This window comes from Strongyloides ratti (genome assembly GCF_001040885.1).
Source record: "Strongyloides ratti genome assembly S_ratti_ED321, chromosome : 2".
Lineage (NCBI taxonomy): Eukaryota > Metazoa > Nematoda > Chromadorea > Rhabditida > Strongyloididae > Strongyloides > Strongyloides ratti.
In genome coordinates, this window is record NC_037308.1 from 184,715 (window position 1) to 206,452 (window position 21,738).

Genomic DNA, 21,738 nt, shown 5'->3' on the forward strand with positions numbered 1-21,738 from the left:
ATTTTACTTTTTATACATTTTTAGAGACAATTATTATTTACTAATTTTTTTAGCAATTTACTGTATTTTTAATCGGTTGAATCATTTTAATATTTATGAACTTTATGTTTGTTTAAAATTTTAATCAATTTATTTTGATATTTGTAAAGTTTTCAACTTTATAAACCTATTTATCTATAAGGAAATTACTGAATTCGGTAATTAATTAACTATAAAAAAAATAATTTAGAAATTTTAGAATAGTTCTATTATATGTCTTGTTTACTATTTTTTATGTTTAGTTAATAAATCTATTTTTTAAATTATGAAATTAATAGTAATAATAAATATTTTTTCATTTTTTTGGTATCTGTCCAATTCTAATATTTTTATGAAGTTTAAACAACATATTATTATTTGTTCAAACTATATTTTATTATTCTTTACAAAAATATTTTTTTGATCTCTTAGCATATTTTTAATTGGATTTCTATGTATTCCATATGTATCTATTATATTTATATTTTTTTTTAAATTTATTTAAAACTTTTGCACAAAATAATTAAACTTATTTAAATGTATTATTTATAATATAAACTATATAATTTGAATAAATAATAATTAGTTTACATTATAAAACAAAAAAGATAAATTTTTCTGTCATTTGTTCTAGACTTATTTTTAATTCTTATCATATGTATAATTCATAATGTAATTTATTACTATTATTGTAAAAAAACATTGTTAATTTTTTTTTATAATTTTATTATCTTTATAATCTGATATTATTATTTTGTTAATGAGAAAAATTTTATATATTTAATATGCTTATCAGTGTATCAAATATAGAATACTTAACAATAAATAAAATTAATGTGAAACTTTATTTTGTTAAATTCACAAAATTTTATAGTGTTAAAAAAGAATTTTTTTTAAAACAATTTAGTGAAAGTTATTTAAAAAATATAATTAAAAAATTTGTATATTAAATTCAATATTATAATAATTTTTTAAAATATTTTTTTAATAATTATATACTTCCACTTGTCATTTCATCTGCTTCATCATTATATTTTATTAACCATTCTGAGATAAAACTTATTGGATCTGCTGGTCTTTTAAGTAATACTTCAGCTAAAGCTTTTGTTAATATTGGTGCTACTGTTCTAGCTAAATATAAACCATTATCAGATGTAGGCATTTCCATTCTTTCATGAATAAATTTTTCATATCTTTGTCTATCTATCTCATCATCATCATCTAATTTTGGAGACATTGGTTGACTACTACCTTCAGAAAAATATTCTGGACTTGGTGCTTCATCAATTTGTGGATTATTATCAATTATTAATTCTTCATCAAAAATATCATTTTCATGATCTCTTTCTTTTAACATTTTTAAATCAAAAACAGTATTTCTTCTATAATAATCAGGTGTTCTACCTTCATTATCAACAGCCATTGGATCAGCTCCAGCTTTTGTAAGAATTTTTAAATAATGTCCACCATCTTTTGCTGCAGCAGCATAATGCATTGGTGTTCTTTTATTATAATCTGGAGCATTAAGAACAGATGGAAATGTTGATGCTATAAAACGAATTATATCTGTTTTTTCATAAATAATAGATGTATGTAATGAAGTACATCCATTTTTATCTCTCGCTAAAGCTAATTTTTTTGTTGTCATTATTGTTTTAACTTTATCAATATCTCCTTCTTTAATAGCTTTATGAATATTTTCAATTGTATCAAGAACTTGTGGTAATTCTTCTAAAAATAATTGTGTTTCTGGATTAGTTGATGTTTTATTAACAAGTAAATCACCACAACCAGACAATACTAATTGTTCTAATTTTGGTATATTTGATTCTCTAATCCATTGTTGAATATTTGATTCTAAATAACTTGGTGCAACTCTATTATGTAAAACTTGTTTAAGTGCTTCTTTTGTATCCATTCTCATTCTATCTAAATCAATTTCACCAGGATATCGTAAATAATATTTTGCCGGTCTTCCATTACAATCAAAAATATTTGGATCAGCTCCAACTTTTCTCATTAATTTATAAATATATCCTCCATCTCTCATTGCAGCACTATAATGTAATGGTGTTCTTTTATTTTGATCCATAGCATTTACTGTTTGTGGATAATTTCTTAATAAATATTTTGCTATATCAATTCTATTAAAAACAATTGCTTTATGTAATGGTGTTAATCCATTACTATCACGACATAAAGCAAGTTTTTTTCGATCAGTTAATAATTTTACAGCTCTAAGATTACCTTGTTCTATAGCTTTATGAATTGAATTAATTTTAGCTTGATATTGTGGAAGAACTTCTAAAAATGTTATAGAATCTGTATCACTAACTTGTGATGTTCTCCCTAATAATAATTCAGCATAACCATTTAATACAAGTTCTTCTAATTTTCCAACATTTCCTGTATGAATCCAATCAGAAATATCTTCCTCTAAATCTTGTAATAATGGTCTATTTAATTGTCCTGTTATTAATTGATTTATAACAGCATTATCTTTAAGACTACGAACATTTAATTTTTTACCATGTGTACGGTAATAAAATGGAGTATGACCAAATTTATCTTCAATAAATGCATCACCACCAAATTTTTGTAGTAATTTAATCATATGATCACCATTTGGATCTGCAGCAGCATAATGTAAACATGTTCTTCCACAATAATCTGTTAAATTAACTATTTGTGGATATTTAGCTAATAAATATCTTACAGTATTTGTTTGTCCATGTAATAATGCTTTATGAAGTACAGACATTCCAAATCTATCACGTGCTGTAGCTAATTGTGGACGATCTATTAAACTTTTAACTCTTCTTATATCACCTTCTTCTACTGCTTTATGTATTGTAGAAATTTTAGCCATATATGGAGATAAACCTTGTAAAAATTCTTGACTTAATGTATTTATAGAACTTTTTTCAATAAGTAAATGACCTCTACCATCTAAAACAACTTGTTCTAATGCTGCAACATTTCCTTTATTTAACCAATCATCTATTTGTAATGATGATGGTGCATCTAAAATCAAATAAATTTTTTTTAGATAAAAAATTATAAAAATATAAAATATTTAAAAACCTTCAATTTCTATAATCATTTGAAATTCTTCATTTATTTCATTTTCATTACAATTACATTTTTCAAAAAAAAAATTACACATATTACAATAAATAAAATAAGTAGATGTTTCTTTAAATGTAATCTTAGAAATATTACGTACAAAATTTTTTTTAGAAGCCAATATTTTATTTTCGGCCATTAAAAAAGAAGAAAAAATTTTTTAATATAACTACAAATTTAAAAACCTATTTATTTTTACGTTTGGCTAATGTTAAAAAAAAAAAAATTTTTTGTCAGTCATAATTTATATAGATATACACGCCACCTAGACATGCAATTGAAGTACTTCTATAATATAATATTATTATATCCATTAAAAGTATTTATGATAAAACATAATATATTTTAAACATTATATTGATAAAAATATATTAACTTCTTTTTTATTATTTTTTAATAACAAAATTTTTTTTGCCCAATAATAAATAATAAATAAAGTCATTAAATATACATTTACTATTGTAATTTTAAAATAACAGAAATCTTATAAAATAATTGTTCCCTTACTTTTAATATGTGTTTTTACACTTTACACATACAACATTCTTAAAACAATACCGTATCACTATTAATTATTTCTTTCTATCTAAACAATAACTTGTAAGAATAAAATAAATGATATCATTTTAATACCTTCCGACATATCTACCATTATAACAAAAAAAAAATATTTCAATATCACTAATTACTATACTTTAATTATCGGCATCCTCTTTTATGTGATTAAAATAAAGTAATTATATATAAGAAACAATTTAAGTGCGCTCTTTTTGACATATATTTTAATTATAATTTTATAATACTTTTTGTTATTAAGAAAATATATTTTTCATATATATAATAAATATGTCAAAAGTTTTTTTTTTTTCTTTAAATAATTATAAATATTATAAATAAATAATAATAAATTTAGATAACTATTTAAAAAAAATGTGTAATACTATTTTCAAAATTTCTTTTAAATTTTATAATAAAATTAATAATTTTTTTTTAATACATACCGTTATCAATAATATGTTGAACATCATCTAATGTAGTTTTTCTATGTAATGTTGATGATTTTTTTGGTGAAACTGGTTTGATAATCCTTTCTCCTTTTCCTCTATAATAATTTGCTGTAAAACCATCCTTATCTCTAACATCAATAGCTGCTCCTTTTTCAACAAGAGTATCAAATATAGCATTTTGTTGAATAGCTGCATAATGAACAGCAGCTCTACCAGCTTGATCAACCGTATTTATAAATTTAGAAAAATTGTTTGCAATAAATTCAACAATTTCATGTTTTTCATTTAATACTGCATGATGAAGTAATGTTAATCCTCGATTATCTCTTGCTTGTACAAGTTCTTCATCTGCCATACTTCTTATCTTACGAATATCATTATCTTCAATTGCTTTTATGACGTTATTTAATCGATTTTGTACAAGACGATAATTATGAATATATTTTATTAAATTTTCATTATTTATATGTTTTTTAACAATTTTCCAAATTTGATCACTTTTACCTTCATAATTAATATTTTCAAGAACCCTGTATTGTCTTTTATTAAAATTTATTGACAATATTCTCTGTTCAATTTCAGGACTAATTGTTTCTTTATCATCTTAAAAGTGATAATTTTTTTTTATTATTTTACTTAAATATTTTATTACCTAATTAACATACCTTCAATTATTTCTTCACCTAATGAATTAGATCTTCTTCCTAATTGTTGTGAAATCATTTTTCGTTCCAATTTAATACTATTAGGACTCTAAATAAAATAAAAAAAAGATTAAAAAATATATTTTAATAAATAAAATGAAAAATATTGAAAATAAATAAAAATGTATATATACATATATATATATATATATATATATATATGAATAATAATAATAATAATATTCTAAACTTACAATATCAGCTGTATCTTTTGGTTCAGCTCCACTACTAAGTAATATAGATTCAAGAGACTCTATAATATCCGGCTTTTCATGACATATATGAACAAAATGCATTGCTGTTCTTCCATCCTGAAATAATATTTTTGCATGATTAACAAATATCAATTTTATTAATACACTCATGAATATGATAAACATTTATGTATCTGTAAACACTTTTTAAATAATCATTTATACATACCTTATTTTCAACAGATATACATTTAGGATATATCATTAAAAGATATTGAATAAATTCTTCACGATTCAAAATTACAGCCATATGAAGTGGTGTTTGTCCTTCAACATTTTGAAAGATAGCCATTTGATATGAATCAACTAATTGTTTAAATGTTTGTATATCATTATCAATAATAGATTGGTGGATTGCTTCACCACGCATCTGAATATCACTTTTCATTAAAGATGACATTATTAAATATAAAAAAATATTTAAAAAAAATAATATTAAAATAAAATAACTTTTATCATAAATATACTATATGTATATTTTGATACATGCATATTTTTAAAATAAATAGAGATATTAATAAAACTATATTTAACTTACAAAAAGTTCTTTTAACATTCTTACAAGATCTCTACTTCCTGGCGGAAATATACGATTTTCAATTTTATGCCATTCTCCATTTAAAACCATCTCTTCTAATTGAGGTGCATTCCGGTCTGTTATTAAACGATCTATTTCATCTCCATTAGTTATTGGATCTAAAAAAAAATTAAATTATATATAAATAAGATAAATATTTTATATAAATAATCTATATTTTTATATTTAAAAATATTTTTTTTTTAAATAAAAATGTATTATAACCTACATCTATTTAAACCTCGTATTTGTTTCATATCTAATAAATCTGGAACTTTTTTATAATTTTCTGGTGCATAACCTTCAGCATCTAAAATAGATTCATTAGCCATATGATCAATAAGCATATCATAAATTGTTGAATCATTTTCCATTCCACATATTGCTGCTGCATAATGTAATGGTACTCTTGATTCAACATCTTTTGCATTTATTGCAACTAATGGATGAGTTAATAATAATAAAACAATTTTTGGATGATTATGTATAACAGCTAATGTTAATGTACTACACATAGTAAATGGATGCCTTGCTTGAACACATTTTTTGTATCCAATATGTTCTTGAACACCTTCAATATCACCTATACAAATTGCTTCTAATAATTTTGATATTTTTCTTTTATATTCTGGTAATGTTCTTAAAAATTCTCTTGATCTAATATTAGATGATTCTTTACCATCAAGTAAATGTGCCTCACCACGTAATACTATATTTTCAAGTTTATTAATTTCTCCTGACAGCAACCAATAATTTATATGATTTGTTTCATTTGTAATACCTAAAATATTATATAAGAAAAAATTAATAAATATTATATTAATTTAATATAAATAACAATAAAAACAAACTAACCTTTAGTGCTAATTTCTCTTTTCAAAGGTGTTTTCATTTTATTTATACTATTATTCATTTTTATTTATATAAAAACATTAGTTTTTTTTTTAATCGAAAATTATGAAATTTCCGTTTTATTTTATTACTAAATTAATTAAATGAAAAAATATATATATATATATTTATATATTACAATTATAACAAGGAAGTAATTTTGAAAAAAAAAAAATTTTTTTTTATTACATTCAAAATATATATTATATCTTTTATCAGTATACTTTTCTATAGGACGAAGTAATATTGGAGAAAAAAGATTTTTTATGATGCTTTTATATAGATATATCATCTATCGTATAAGTCATTTTTGAATATAATAAGAATTTCAAATTCATTACCATGGTGACAACAAAAAGAAAATAATAAGGATGAGACATTTTTAATTTTAAAATTTATATTTTGTCAAACTGTAATATATATTTAATTATAAATATTATTATGTTTTTTTTTTTTTTTTTTCAAAATCATCTTATCCAAAAAGAAGATTTTAAACAGATGATGTAAATATTTATATAAAAATAAATAAATAAATAAATAATTTAGAATTTATATATTTATATATATATATGAATAAAATTAAATATTTCAAAAGTTTTACACATAATTAATTAAACATTTTATCATTTATATAACTTTATATATTTCATACATAAAATTTTATATACTTAAGATGTACTTTAAATATACATCATATTTTAAAAAGAATAGAATTTAAAAAAAAAGAATTACATTCTTACATGATATATTATGTCCAAAAAATTTTAATGTATCAAGTACAGTATAATTATTTATTCAACAAAATTTTTTGTTACTTTAAATTACACATTACTAATAACAAATTATTTTAAACTTTATTTTTATAATATTATCTTACAAGAATAAAATAATAATAATATATAAAGACATAAATTTCATGGTTGTCTACTTTTTTTTATGACACCATTATTAAAACAAATTAATTGAATCAACATTTTTTATCAATTATAATCAGCTTTAAGGTTACTAGGTGTTCAAAAGTTTTATATAATAATTATTATTTAAATATAAATATGTAATAATTATAAATGAATAAGATTTTATGATCTGATTACACGACAAAAGACGCCATAGACCACAGGAAGTAGTCATAAATTATTTTTTTTTTTTTTTTTTTTTTTTTTTGAAAATAGAAAAATTAAATTGAATTAATTTTAAGGTAAAATAATAAAATAACAATTGTAATAATAAAAAAATATATCATCAAAAAGGTTTTGAAACAATGAATATCTTTTTATTTTTGTCTTTTATTATTTATTATTACCTTACATTTTTCCTCTTTTTCAAACTAAATATCGACCAGTTCTTACAACTCTTTTTTTATCATTAATATTTATATGTATTATTATAATTGCATATGATTTTATGAGGCTGTCTCATTTATGACAACATTAAACTTTTTCAAACTGCTTCCTTTTCTTAATATTAATAACAATAAACCGAATATTATAGTTATTTTATGGCTTCTTATAATTCCTGAAGTGTGATATAATTGATGAAGGTAATTTGATTAAAATTGTCAATTATATCAAATACACAAAAATTAAAATTTATATTTATAAAAATTAACATTACCTTACAAAAATCAAAATAAAATTTTTTTTTATTTTTTAAATTAAAAATAATTTTTATATAAATAAGAGTATATATTTTAAATTTAATAACTATTACCAACCTTATTAATTCATAAATACACCTCACTTCAACAGTTAATGGACAAATAATAATTATTTAATAACAAAAAATATATATTATTTAAAGTAATTTTGGTCAAATCAAAATTAAATGAACAAATAAAGTTTTAATTATATTTAAGATATAGTAATTATTCTTAAATAAATATTTCAAATGGCATTTATATTATATCCATGAATTTAAATAAAAATTAAGTATCATAAATCTTTTAAATACCAGCTAACATTCATCACATTATTATTTCTTAATCATTTTTTTACCTCTATTATATAAATATTTTGACATTTCCTTACAATTATCACTTTCAAGGTAACAGAAATATGTTTTAAAATTATTGTATTCTATTTAAACTTACTAATTATTATATAAATCTTTCTGGTAAATTTTAGGAAAATTTTCGTGACATCTTACATGTCAATTAGATCTTTTTTTTCACTTTTAATTAAATGCTAATAGGGAGGAGTTAGTATAATTTATAGATGATTATACATTTATTGTGTTTATTACTCCTTCCGTTAAGCTATCTATACAATTTTAAATTTTTTAAGAAATGTATCAAGGACAGGTAAGCTAGATATATAATAATAATTAGAAAAGAAAATTATTAAAAGACTCTATTAACTTAATATATACCTAAATCAAACTTTTATGTTATAAAAAAATAATACTATCTTTTTTTTTTTTATAAATTTAAAGATAACATAATAAATTTTTTCATACTATTTTGTAACTAGTTATCATATCAATTATAACATCTTTTTATTTCATCCTATTATTTTTAATCCTAACCTACACTTTTTAAACAATTATGCCAAACTTCTTTTTTTTTTTTTTATTTATTTTATTACATGATCATAAAGTTACATGGAAAATGATTTTACCCATCAACCTAGCTTTCTTTACTACGACCACAGCAATTTATTATATTTCTTTACCGACATGATCAAATATTATATCTTTGAGGTAATAATAAATTTTTCTGTCTCACCTCATCAATTTCTTTTTGGCTTTTGTATTTTATTTTATATAATGATGGCCCGGTTTGGAGCCGCTACTATTTTTATATAAGGAACGGATATTTAATCACCTAGTTGTTTTAATATATATTATATATATATATATATATTTTTTTTTTATTATTTTCTTTATCTAAAATATTAAATGACAAGAAAGTATTAAAATTTTTTTAAAAAGGTTATAAGAAAGTAACAATTATAAAGAGATAATACAAAAATTACTTTTATTCATGGTCTCTACCTAATTTTATAAACTTCTACCGACAATCACCTATTACAACTATTACCAATTTAATATATTTGTATAAATTTCTTTTTTCTAAAGCCATATTCTTATTTTAATAATAAGTAACTACATCTTTTGTTAAGATACCTTTTTATTTTAATCATCATCCGACCTTGTCCTATCAACTTAACACTCCTTTGGCCTGAGCTATCCTTTTATGTCCTTACATTAATTAACACAACATCTAATAAAAGATTCTATTGTTTTGGTATGAGAAAACTTTTTTCTTTACCTCGAAAATGTCATTAGATCACATTTTTAAAATAAAACTTAAGAAAACTGTAAAGAAATTATCTTTTTTACCTCATATAACTAATATCCAGAAACATTTTGACCTTGAATTTTCTTTTATTTTTCTTCATAATTCCAAAACATTGATAAAATAAATATATATAGATAGGTTATAATAATTATTATTATTAATAATTTTCTTACACCTATCTACTTATACAAATATAATAAAAATATTGTATCAATTTAAAACAAATTATATTATTTACAATCATTCCATTATCTATATAGTAATACCTTAATAAAATAAAAAGAAGAAATTCTCCAAACCGTTCTTTACTCTTTAATTGGTAGTATTTATCTTAAAGCATAAATATCTCTTTTACCTTTACCCCTTGTATCATTTTTTTTATCATTAACATATATACTCTTTTTTTAAAGCAATTATAGCTATCCACTTTTTTTTTTCTGATCCATTCATTCATTCATATTAATTATATATATATATATATATATGTAATATACATATATATTCTTCAATTATCTATTAATAAAAAAACTGTTAAAACATGATAATATCTTTAATATTCTTTTTTTTTTCTTCAATTTTTTTTTATTTAATTTAATTTAATAACATTAGTTATCAAAAATTTTTATATAAATATTTTACCACCTTCAATATTATATATAATATTAATTTTTTATAATAATATCATCAACAATTGCGCAATTGTACTTCTTTTATTTTTTAATATAATAATCTAACATTACTTCTTTTTTTTTTAACAATATATAAGGCTATTATAACAATTTTTAACAATAAAAAGATCATCATATACAATATTTATACATTTTCTTCCTATTTCTATATAATATTATATAAATATACCTGTAGATATAAAACTTTTTTTTTAAAAGTAGTACAGTGAGAGACTGTAACTGTTTAACAGTTTAGTTATAAATATATTACCGTATGTCACGCCTTTTCCTATATAAAATTTATTGGGTGGGAGTATAATCATTCGTTATTATATTGTTGTATATAAAATAATCACTTATACAAATTAAACTTTTGTTACTTTTTAATATTAATAAATATTTATTATATCAATTAAAAAAATATAATTTTTTTTTTGATATAATATCTAAATTTTTTATTCTAAACCATAATATTTTTTTATTTGATAAATATTTTTTTTTTAAATTTTTTTTTGTAATTATAAATATATATATATTTATTTTATAGATAAAAATTATGTCAGCAATGTGGTTTTCAAATGATTTATCATTATCAAATGTATTTTCTGTAAATACACCATTGGCATCTTTTAATGGAATATTTTCATTACCAATTTCAAATCAATTATCATTTAATCAAGTTAATGAAAAAATTCATAAACAAATATGTATTGATATTGATAATAATGAAGATAAAAATATAAAAAAACAAAGTAATAGCTCATTTATGATTAAAAGTTTATTAAGTACAATTGTTGATGAAGAAGAACAAAAATTAAAAAATGATATAAAAAAATTACCTTCAATATCACAATCAATTTCAGCACCATTTTCTGTATGTTAAAAAATTATTTTATAATTTATTTTTAATTTTTAGTATGTTCCTGTTCCTCAAACATCAATAGAATATGTTAATGGTGGTTATGGTATTAAAAATCCTTTATTGTCACATAATAATAATCCTCCGGATGTTGATAGTACACCAGCTCCTACATCAAGTCCTGGTGAATTTATATGTAGAACTTGTGGTAAAAAATTTAGTTTACAAAGATTATTAAATCGTCATGTTAAATGTCATAGTGAAGTAAAAAGATATTTATGTACTTTTTGTGGTAAAGGATTTTCTGATACATTTGACTTGAAACGCCATACTCGTACTCATACAGGTGTTCGACCATATAAATGTCATAATTGTGATAAATCATTTACTCAAAGATGTTCTCTTGAATCACATTTAAGGAAAGTTCATGGTGAAATTCATAATTATGCTTATAAGCAAAGACGATCCAAGGTAAGCATTTATTTTATTTTATTTTTTTTTAAATATATATATTTATTTGTATTGTTATCAATGTTAAGTAGATTATAATAATACTAAAAACTATTTACCATATTAAAATCTTTTATATAAAATATGTGTATATTTCAGGTTTTTGTTTGTGAAGATTGCGGTTTTACATCATCAAATTACGATGAATATATATCCCACTTACGTGTTACACATCCGTTATCAGCAGCTTTAATGAAAATAACCAATCCAATTACACCATCTACATCTTCTTTCACTTCAACTCCATCACCAAATTCTTTATCATCTCCTCCAATTCATATGCCATTAATAAATACACCAACTGCGGATATGTCTGTTTTTACAACACTTCTTGCAAATACTATACCACAAAAAAATGTTAATTTTTTTGAACCTAATATCAGTCCTAGATTATCTTCAAATGGCTCCGCCATATCAAATTCACCATCATTTTCATCTAATTAAAATATAACAACAACAAAAAAAAAACACAAAAGTTTTAGTATAAAATGGTATTATAACAATCAAATTGACAAACTTCTTTTAAAATAAATAATATTTCATCAGATCATCCAATAGATATTTTATTTATGTAAATAAAATTCTCATTATGTTTATAAAATATTTTTGTATATTTAAATACAAATATTAAAATAGTGGCAGAATATATTAAGTTTATAGAAGATTATTTAAATAAATCAAAAGAAAAAAAAATTGTACTTTGGTTAAATATAATTAGAATTTTAATTAGTTGCAAATAAGAAAAAAAAATTGAATTAATTTATTTGTTTACTTAATAGTATGATAGTTAAAAGATACTTTGAGGTAGTGTAAAGTTTTCCACATCATATTTGCTTCAATAAATCACCGACACTGTTTGTAAATTTTTGAATGCCTTTGTTATGATAATATGTAAATATTCATAAAAAAAAATCTTTATTACAAATTACAAAATGTTATAATATATTAAATTTATTAAAAACTATTAAAATATAATGTGCAATAAAATTTTCTTTTTTTAATTTTTATTATATGGGAACTTTAAAAAAATTTCTTTGATATTTAAACAGATGAAATTTTTATCTAGTAAATGTATAAACTAGGAATTTATTAACGTTAATTAGAAAGTAAATAGTATAAAAAATGACAAAGTTAAATAAATACATATTGTTATTTATTTAAAGTTTGTTTCAATAAAAATACCAATAGATTCATAAAATGACTGCCTTTGTTCAGTTTTTACATAGACAACTGAAAAAAAAAAATATATTTAATTTAAGACTATATAAAACATACCATTTGAATCAAATGAATCTCTACGTCCCATATTAGTAGAATTTGGATCAATAACATTATCAAAAATTGAAGAAACACTATTTTTTATATATCCATCATCTCCAATTGTTGTACTTATAGGCATATGTCCAGTTATTCTGACAAATTCAATATTATTACCAATACCAGGAATTTCAAAAAAAATTGGAATTTTAAGAACATTACGACTTTTCTTAGATACCAAGTAACACTTCTTTATTAATGAAGCAAAAATATTAAAAAAATGAAGTGAATAAAGATAATGAAGATCCAATGTTGTATGAGGTCGAACGATACAATATTGTTTGGTAGCAAATAATTGTGATGTATTTAGATAATTATATGCCAATTCAGTTACTGCTTCTAACGATACCTTATAATCTTCAATAGCTTTTGGAATGTTTTCTTTCTGTGTAAAACCTTCAATAAAATTACTTAACAATGACCAAGCTCCAGTAATTCTTTTACAAGCAGATTCTTTTGTTACATTTTTTGCTATTTCATTACTAAGTATTCGTGCAAAATCATTAGCAGAATACTTTGTATAATAACCAAAATGTGCTGTGAATCCAATGTATCTTTTATTTTGATCTTCAATTAAAATTCCAAATATCTCTTTTCTTCTTTGAGCATTCAACGTTGAATAATTTTGGTTAACTTCATTTAATTCAATACCTAATTGAACAAGTAAATGTTTCATTTTTAAAAGTCCACCTTGAGTGTACAGCTTAGCTCTTGCAATGTAATTTTCTGACTGTGACATACTTTTTATTAAACTCCAATGTCTGTATAATGGCAGTAATAACCTTAAAATTATAAACAAAAAAAATAAATTTTATAAAAATTCCCTTACTCAATATCAAAAGTTAACCTTAATTTATCATCACTTTTATCTAATTCTCCTGTTTTAGTACTTGTAAATTTTTTTATTAACATTGCCAATCTATCAACACATGCATTAGTAAATGCATCTTGTGTAATAAGCTTATCAACCATTTGACTTGTTAGGCCTACAACACCACACCACATTAATTCAATATTTGATTTTCCCATATAATGTGCAAGTTCAATCATGAATACTGATGATCCAATACCTGTCCAACTAAACTCGTAATATTTTGCAAGTAAATATCTTTGATTTTGTTGATATTTTCGAACATTATTTTCATGACGTATAGTTCGTTCATAACCACTCTCTTCATTTTCAATGTCTTCTTCATCATTACTACAATAATCACAAATTTCACTATAAGATGGTATTTGTAAATCATCTATATCACTTTCTGAGAGCAATACACGTATTGAATCACGACCAAAAATATTATCTAAAGAGATGGGACGCCTTGAATCAAGAACAAAAATAATAGTATCATTGGGTGTTTCAATAGAGTTTAAATCTTTATTACCTCCACAATTAATTAAAAGTATAGCACCACCTTCTTGTATACAATCTTTCATTAAAGATTGTAAATCAGAAAAATTATCAACAGCAATAAATGTTATTGATATATCATCAAATTTTAATAATGTCTAAATTTTGAAATAATTAATTATTTTATATTTTCATAAACATACATTTAATATCTTAAAAGAACACAAAGCATCTACATCTGTATTAAATATAACACATGTTGGCTTAAAAATTATAAATATAATAAATTAATAATTATCTTACTCTTTGTGATATAACATCATAAAATTCTTTCTTAAATTCTTCTCTAATAATCATTTGAAAATTCAATGATAGTTTTTAAAAAAACAAAAGTAATACAAAAAAAATTTGAAATAAAAAAGAATAATAGAGAGCGCCTTAATTATGACATGGACCGCATATTCTTTTAACACGAATTAGTAAAATGATGAAAATGTATGATTAAAAATATTAATATAAAATAAAAATTAAGTAAATTATATTTAAATTAATAAAAATATAATAATTAAAATTAATTTTTGATTTTGTCATTTGAATTTTTTCTAAATGTCTATTGCATTTAAGGGTGTAGAAATTATATTTGGAGGAGTTTGTTTTTTTGTCTTTTATCTTTACTTTAGTAGTATTTATAGTTACAAAAAAAATAAAAATACAAATGAAAAATCAATTTCCAATGGTAGTGAAAAAAAATCTCTGTTAGTAATGCAAATACCTGAATATGATAGTACTCGTAAACCACCTAGCTCAGATACAACATGTACAGATATTGGATTTCCAGTAGAAAATGGTGACAGTACTTATAGATGTGTTGAAAGTTTACCAGTAGATGATGAAAATTCTCAAAAAATATCATGTAGAAAAGATATGCTAGATAAAACACCAATACAAGAGTATTAAAAAATAATTTTAACATATATTTTTAACAAATAAAAAAATTAATCTCAAAAATAATACATTCAATAAAAGGAAATTTTTAACGATTTTGTTTAAACATATCATTACTGGTACATATAGCTACGTAATTTTGTTCAACAGAATGTGTCCCAGCTGAATTTGTTGCAGTAACTTTGTAAATTCCTTGATCAGATTGTTGAGGATTCTAAATTATTTTTTATAAATATATTATATATTAATGAATAAATTTACCTTTAAATTCATAGTAACAGCCCATTTTCCTACCATTTTTTTTTGTTTCATAACATATTTATCGCCATGTACTAATTCTTTATCCTTAAAGAACCATTTTATTGTTGGTTCTGGATTAGCATTACACATACATTCAAATAATACAGAACCATCTGGTCTTACTTGAAGACTTGGTGCTTTTTCAAAAAAAGGTGGACAAACCATAATAAACTTTTTGATAAAATAAATATATAAAATGAGAATATATAAACTAACTATTTAATCACTGCCGTTGTCAATTTATTTATAACTCCTACGCCTCACTTCAAAAGATATCTTTATTATGTACACTAAGATTTTAATATCATTTTATCGAATAATAACAATAAGAAAGAAAAATTATAAACACAAAATGAAATGATGATCTTGTTAATAATATTATTCACAATTTAATAGAACACATATTAAAACTTCTGTCTTTTTAAAATATTAGGTCTCCATTGTAAAGGATGACTTTCTTCTGTTGCTGTTAAATCTTCTTTATACATTTTGATACTTTTATCAGCATCACCAGTCAATAAACGTGATCCTGATTTATCAAATGTTAAACAAAAAATACCTGATTCAGAATCAATAGAACCAGGTTGTGCTTTTACTTGATCTTGTTGAAAACAAAAACCACTATTCCAATCCCAAAAATGTAATGAACCATTATCACCACCAGAAACTAAAACACCATCTTCGTTACAAGCTAAAGCATTAATAACAGCTTGATGTTGATTTAGTGAACGAACCATTTCAGCATTTTTAGATTTCCATTGCCTAATATTATTTGTCGAACCACTAGCAAACATATATAAAGATGGATGTAAAGTTAGTGCACGGATACTTTTTTTATGATGAGTTAGTGTACACCAAGTTTTTCCTGCAGCTAAATCCCATAGACGTATTGTCGAGTCATGAGAACCAGAAATAATTTGAGGATTCGTTGCTTGAGTAGCAACACAAGCAACCGTATTTGTATGTCCTGTTAAAGTATGAACTTGTGCTTTTGTTCTTATGTCCCATACACGAACTGTACAATCTCTACCAGCCGTACAAAGAACATCCAGTGTTGGATGTATTGAAAGTCCCTGGACAGCTGAAAGATGACCATGATAGTGTCTAACAACTTTGTTAACTTCAAGATCCCAACATTTTACTTGTTTATCCTCTCCACAACTAAATAAGAATGGATGCCTAGGAGATATTTTAACTCCTCTTACAGATGATATATGTCCAGTTAATGATAATTTTAAATTACCAGTAGCAAGATCCCAAATTTTTATTATTCTATCAGAACCCCCAGTTACAAAATATTGATTTCCAGGTTCAACATCAATACACCTAACCCAACCTGTATGACCAGCAATAACACGATACAATTTCCATGGTGGATGCCATTTTGGTTTTACAGTTAATGGTGCTTTTGAAGGTAATAACATTCTAACATTATGATCACTAGATTCCCTATTATTCAAAATATCACCTGATAATTTATTTGTTGAACTACTAGAAGTTAATGCTAGTTGAGTCTTTTCAGTATCTTTAATACTTAATTGATTTTTAAAATTATCTACAGCTTGACCAATATATTGATGTTTTGGTAAATTCATTTTTTCATCAATAACAGCTTTTTTGTTATTCTCTATGGCTTTTTTAACAGATTTACATTCTGAGTTTAATTTATATTTTTTCCATAAATATACACTATAAATTATATAAATATTTAGTCTAAAAATATCAAAAATTACCTTTCATCATCATATAAAGTTGAATCATAATCATGATAAAATAATTCATGTGTTCTTTTCATTGAGTGACATATTGTATCTAAAAGTTGTTTTCTTTTTTCTAAAACATCTTGTGGTGGATTGATATTATTTTCAACATTACTTTCTATTGTTGTATCAACAGGTTGTAAAATTTCCGCCATAATAAAAAATAAACAAAGTGTACACTACTCCAAAATCTTTTTGTTTATATTATTAATAGATTTAAATCTTTTTGAGACTCCAAAATTACTAGCGGTTACTTATGAAACAATGATCATATTATTTTTAAATGAATTGTTTTAATTTGTAAATTTTTTTTTCGAATAAAAAATACCTATTTATCTTTTTGTTGCCAGTTTTTAAATATATTGCAATTTTTTTAGATAAAATTAAATATTTTCTCTTTCTATTCATGGATTGCAAAAGTTTAAAATCACCACGGTTAACTGAATATAAAAGTAAGCATGCTGGATGGAAGAATGATATTAGAAAGGAATATTTTCGCAAAATTCAAGAAAAAAGAGAGAATAAATTTAACTCTTTTAGGAACATTGAAGTGATTAATGAGGAAAAAGAAATTGAAAATATTGGTGTAGACATAATTAAAAATTTTCTTATAGGAAATTGCATTCCCCAAGATGAAGATGAGTTTATCACTATGCAAAAAGAATTATATGAAGAAATTTTTTCAGAAGGTTTGTATAATCTTATTATTTTATTAATATATTTTTTATTTTTAGAATATGACATTCTTGATGAATTTAAACGTCAGTATATGGAATATTCTATTACAGAATCGGAAATCGCAATAACATCTAGTAATGATGAGAAGAAATTTGTAATGTGTCCACATTGTTATAATGGAAATATTAAAGTAAGAAAAATTAGCAAATTTGTTGTTGTTGTTGCCTGCAAAAATTGTGATTTTGATCATACATTTTATAATGAACATATATGTCCCGATGAAGATGATATAAATGAGTTATTTCAAATTGCTACAGCTAAACATCAAAAAACTGGTTGTTACAAAAAGGCTAGTATTTCTTCTGTCAAAGGAAATGATATATTTGGGAAGGATAGTTTTTTATTTATTAAATGTAGTGAATGTCAATATGATAATAAATTTAATTTTGAATTTTTTTAATTTTTATCCTTTGTATATATAGACGATAAAAATAAAATGTGGACATTATTATTTAATCTTTTATAAACTTTTCTAAAATAAAAAAATAGTTTTAACAAAGAGTGTAATAATTTTATCAAAAAAGTATGTTTTTAAATAAATATTGCAAGAAAAATAAATTTTTAGTATCTGTTTACAAAATGATTGTTTGAATAAAAATTTAATTTAAGAGGTAGAAAAGATTGGAAAGTATGGTTATGATGTAAAATTTTTGTAAAAAAAATAATTTTGAAGTTAGATTTGAATTTTTCAAATACATTTTATTACAATTTTATTAATATTATTTTATATATAAAATATTTCAAATAACGAGAGGTAGAATTTATAAAAATTTGTTTAAACAAATGTTTCCTATAATAAATTTATTGTTAACTATAATATACAATATTAAATTTTAATATATAAAAAAATAGTATATTTTCAAATAACTAAGGTTAAATTAAAACTATTGTAAGCTTGATAATAAAGTAAATCTCAAATCAATAAATAAGTACGCTTATATAATAAAAAATAAATAAAAAACTTTTCTAATTATGATACCAATTTAACACAATAATAAAAAATATAATTTCCTTCTAAAAAATTTTATTTTTAAAAGTCAGATTCCGAAATAAATTTTAAAAAATAAACTATTTATATGAAAATATTAATAAACTTTTTCATATTAAAATTTTCGACACACAGTTTTTGGCAGAAGATAAAAAAGACTTAAAGGCATATTGTACTTGAATTTCAAAAATAAATTCAATATGCAAAGTTAATTATGAGAGTACAAAATAAGTAAAAAATTTAAACATTTTTCACACATTTGATAATAAATAATTATATTTAATTTTAAAATATTTTAATTTATTTTTTGAAAGTTAAAATATAATAAAACATGGTTTAAGATTTATGTTAAGGTATATTCTATGAATCACTTAACAAAAGATTTTTTAAAAAATAAAAAAATAAATTTATATTTGTAATAAAAAAATTATTTATTGTAATATTTTAAATTATAACTCAATAAGTTATTCTTATCATACACTTTTTGTTCTATTTTATTAGTCATTTTTAGACAAAATAGAAAAATATACTAAAGCATATATTATTATTGTAATATAATTATAACTTTATAATTTGGATACAAAGTTTGTTTTATGATATATTTTTTAAAATTATATTACATATTCGACGTTATTATTTCAAATAATCAAAAATTGTAAGTTAAAAAATTATATTTAACAAAACAAATTTTTTTTTTCAAAATTAGAAATCTGGAAAAGAATTGTTAAGGTATATGAATTCTTATTTATGGAGAAAAAATAATAACAACACAAATTTATCACAGTTGTAAATTTTTAGATATTTTCTAAAAATAATTAACTTGAAACTCAAATATTCACACTTTTTAAGGTAAAATATAAGTATTACATTATACTTCTGAATCTGAAGTTCACATCCAAAAAATAAAAATAATGTGAAAACGTTTGTTTTAGTGACAATTGTTTTGTAATTATTACTTCATGTTCTTTAATTTAATAGTTGAATATAAATTTTTATTGATTTGTTTCTTACCTAATATAATGATATTCTTTAAAAGAGATAAATACCATTTTTTAATATTTTAAAAATAGTATTTTTTTTTTTACAATATTCACCCCTTTTTGCCAACAAAAGAAAGAAACATGTTATAATTAAATCATTCAAATGAATAAGAATATCTTTTTATATAGTTGTTGTAGACAACTATAAACACAACTTTATAATATTATCATGGGAATTTAGTATTCCATCTGTCTTTTTATTCATTTGGTTCTTAAATTTTACTATGTTAAGGTGAATAATATTGACTTCTTAATTTAGAAATATAAATTGTTAAATTTTTATGATTATATTTTTTTAAGTACTGTTGTTTAAAATTTATTATGAAAAGTGCTTTATAAGGCAAAAATTTATGAATTTTAAATTATTCTTAAGTTCCTGTGAGTACATTTAAAGAAATATTTTTTTATATGTTTGTAACACAAAATGTTACTTAGGTGAATTTTTTTTAAAACAATAGTTCAACAAACTATAGAAATATATTTATATTCTATAAAAAATATGGAAATAGACAAAAAAATAATTTGTTTATTTTTATTGAAAACCATTATTTTATAAAATTTTATTAAAATCAAAATTTTACTTTTTTTTAAACATCATCAATATATTTATCTTTTTTTTTTATTATAAATTTCACAGAGTTATTTTATTTCTATTTTCTCCTACAATACTATATCAATTTTACATTTATATTTATCCATATCTATTTCTTTATAACTTAAATAGGCATCTTAACACACTATATTCTTTTATAAAAATTTAAGATTATTTTTTTCATTTTTGATAAATTATCTTATCATTATTATTGAAATATAATAATAAGATTGGTTTATTGATAGTATTATGAGGTTTATATATTTATATAATATCTTATTTTATGAATAAAATTTTAAAGAAAAAAAAACTATTTATAAAGGAATATTAATTATACAAAATGGAGTCTTATTGTGTGGACCATTCTTTAGGATTCATTTATCTAAAGTGGCATTTCAAAAATGGCATGTTTGTAGATTAGTGAAGATGGTGTTATAGTGTTGTACAAATGTCAACGACATATATTTTACTCATTTTCTGATAAAGAAAAAATTTTGCCTTTTTACATTAAAAAAACTGTCCTTACCATAAACATTCACATACATTTTGTCACTTTTATTTTTTAACTTTTTTTTGATCATTATCATTCTTGACGGTAATAAAATTTTTAAAACTTTTATTTACTTGTGATAAATGACCTTCTTATAATAACTTAATTGTTTATAAGTATTATTATTATTTTTTTTATCTATTAAAATACTTTTCTTATTTTTCTTTGATTATAGTACAATAACTTTCCGCTTTATGATTTTTTAATTGAAGCATTAACTTTGTATAGGTTTTATAATATTTACCAAA

General features: G+C 21.5%; 7 protein-coding genes across 7 annotated transcripts; 3 read left to right on the plus strand and 4 right to left on the minus strand.

Moving 5' to 3' along the window:
* Window positions 1–1,009: 1,009 nt before the first annotated feature.
* On the minus strand, window positions 1,010–6,578 carry SRAE_2000005600 (Ankyrin repeat and Ankyrin repeat-containing domain-containing protein; the record flags this gene model as incomplete). Its single annotated transcript, XM_024650838.1, has 8 exons — window positions 1,010–3,042; window positions 4,146–4,754; window positions 4,817–4,904; window positions 5,050–5,166; window positions 5,279–5,479; window positions 5,648–5,805; window positions 5,916–6,467; window positions 6,542–6,578. The coding sequence occupies 8 exons, from the start codon at window positions 6,576–6,578 to the stop codon at window positions 1,010–1,012; spliced, it is 3,795 nt and encodes a 1,264-aa protein (XP_024504575.1).
* A 2,597-nt stretch (window positions 6,579–9,175) lies between these two features.
* On the plus strand, window positions 9,176–12,356 carry SRAE_2000005700 (Zinc finger, C2H2 domain and Zinc finger C2H2-type/integrase DNA-binding domain and Zinc finger, C2H2-like domain-containing protein; the record flags this gene model as incomplete). The annotated part of the gene is made up of 4 exons (XM_024650839.1): window positions 9,176–9,274; window positions 11,091–11,417; window positions 11,460–11,873; window positions 12,012–12,356. 4 exons carry the CDS (start codon window positions 9,176–9,178, stop codon window positions 12,354–12,356), a joined length of 1,185 nt encoding a protein of 394 aa, XP_024504576.1.
* Window positions 12,357–13,065: 709 nt separating this feature from the next.
* SRAE_2000005800 (Cell division control protein 45 homolog) lies at window positions 13,066–14,934 on the minus strand (the record flags this gene model as incomplete). Its single annotated transcript, XM_024650840.1, has 5 exons — window positions 13,066–13,142; window positions 13,188–14,011; window positions 14,059–14,735; window positions 14,781–14,840; window positions 14,881–14,934. 5 exons carry the CDS (start codon window positions 14,932–14,934, stop codon window positions 13,066–13,068), a joined length of 1,692 nt encoding a protein of 563 aa, XP_024504577.1.
* A 249-nt stretch (window positions 14,935–15,183) lies between these two features.
* SRAE_2000005900 (Hypothetical protein) lies at window positions 15,184–15,534 on the plus strand (the record flags this gene model as incomplete). The annotated part of the gene is made up of 1 exon (XM_024650842.1): window positions 15,184–15,534. The coding sequence occupies one exon, from the start codon at window positions 15,184–15,186 to the stop codon at window positions 15,532–15,534; it is 351 nt and encodes a 116-aa protein (XP_024504578.1).
* A 76-nt stretch (window positions 15,535–15,610) lies between these two features.
* On the minus strand, window positions 15,611–15,987 carry SRAE_2000006000 (Immunoglobulin subtype 2 domain and Immunoglobulin-like domain and Immunoglobulin I-set domain and Immunoglobulin-like fold domain-containing protein; the record flags this gene model as incomplete). The annotated part of the gene is made up of 2 exons (XM_024650843.1): window positions 15,611–15,736; window positions 15,784–15,987. 2 exons carry the CDS (start codon window positions 15,985–15,987, stop codon window positions 15,611–15,613), a joined length of 330 nt encoding a protein of 109 aa, XP_024504579.1.
* Window positions 15,988–16,226: 239 nt separating this feature from the next.
* SRAE_2000006100 (Pleiotropic regulator 1) lies at window positions 16,227–17,737 on the minus strand (the record flags this gene model as incomplete). The annotated part of the gene is made up of 2 exons (XM_024650844.1): window positions 16,227–17,511; window positions 17,556–17,737. 2 exons carry the CDS (start codon window positions 17,735–17,737, stop codon window positions 16,227–16,229), a joined length of 1,467 nt encoding a protein of 488 aa, XP_024504580.1.
* A 251-nt stretch (window positions 17,738–17,988) lies between these two features.
* Window positions 17,989–18,720, plus strand: SRAE_2000006200 (Hypothetical protein; the record flags this gene model as incomplete). The annotated part of the gene is made up of 3 exons (XM_024650845.1): window positions 17,989–18,034; window positions 18,197–18,271; window positions 18,317–18,720. The coding sequence occupies 3 exons, from the start codon at window positions 17,989–17,991 to the stop codon at window positions 18,718–18,720; spliced, it is 525 nt and encodes a 174-aa protein (XP_024504581.1).
* Window positions 18,721–21,738: the final 3,018 nt, after the last annotated feature.